The 904-nt window shown below is 55.4% G+C and overlaps 1 protein-coding gene across 1 annotated transcript in view; it reads left to right on the top strand.

The window, feature by feature from the left end:
- The window catches only part of MONBRDRAFT_15748 (uncharacterized protein), a gene marked incomplete at both ends in the record, with an annotated part of 1,881 nt that extends 977 nt beyond the window's left edge, over nucleotides 1–904 (top strand). The window contains 2 exons of the mRNA XM_001744258.1: nucleotides 39–221; nucleotides 359–904. Coding sequence (XP_001744310.1) covers nucleotides 39–221; nucleotides 359–904 — 729 coding nt within the window. The remainder of the gene's footprint in view (nucleotides 1–38; nucleotides 222–358) is intronic.

The raw sequence follows: 904 nt of genomic DNA, 5'->3' as shown, positions 1-904 counted from the left end.
TTTTTTTTTCAACGGCTCGCCATCGCACGGTCTTGCAGGTTGAGGTCAGCTACATGGAAATCTACCTCGAAAAGGTCAAAGACTTGCTTGCTCCCACTTCAACCCAGCATACCCTTCGCGTGCGCGAAAACGCATCCACGGGGCCCTACGTTGAGGGCCTCACCTCCCACGCCGTGAGCAATTTTGCCATGGTTCAGCAGCTCATGGATGATGGCAGTCGGGTAAGTCGACTACGACAATTTGGCAAATCGCACCAGAAGAAAGCGCGCTGCCTCGTCGACATGCCTCTGGACCGCCCATCCAAGTGCCACTTCACACGACTGCCATTTGCCTCCGCCTTCTCTCGCATTCCTTTTAGATGCGAACCGTCAAGGCAACGGCCATGAACGATGTCAGCTCGCGCAGCCATGCTATCTTTCAGCTCATCTTTACCCAAACTGCCGTCATTGAACGTGGCAGTAAGCGAGTCGAACAGGAGCGCGTGTCCAAGATTAGCCTTGTCGATCTGGCTGGCTCGGAGCGATCGGGACAAATCAACGCTGGCAAGAGCGATCGCATGAAAGAAGGCAACGTAATCAACCAGAGCCTGAGCACGCTCGGCAAGGTCATCTCTACGCTGGCTGATAAGGGACGGGGTAAAAAGGGCCAACACGTGCCCTATCGAGAATCAGTGCTAACCTGGCTCCTCCGTGAATCGCTTGGTGGCAACTCCAAAACCCTCATGCTGGCAGCCATTAGCCCAGCGGCCATCAACTATGAGGAGACACTCTCGACGCTGCGCTATGCCAATCAAGCCAAAAACATCGTAAACCGCGCTGTGGTAAACGAGGATGCCACCGCCACCATGGTGCGCCAGCTCAACGAGGAGATTGAACGACTCCGCCTCGAGCTAGCCTCCGCCCAA

Source organism: Monosiga brevicollis, genomic scaffold (assembly GCF_000002865.3).
Source record: "Monosiga brevicollis MX1 MONBRscaffold_5 genomic scaffold, whole genome shotgun sequence".
Classification (NCBI taxonomy): domain Eukaryota; class Choanoflagellata; order Craspedida; family Salpingoecidae; genus Monosiga; species Monosiga brevicollis.
Note: the sequence above shows the minus strand (reverse complement) of the source record. Positions and strands in the feature narration are given on the sequence as shown.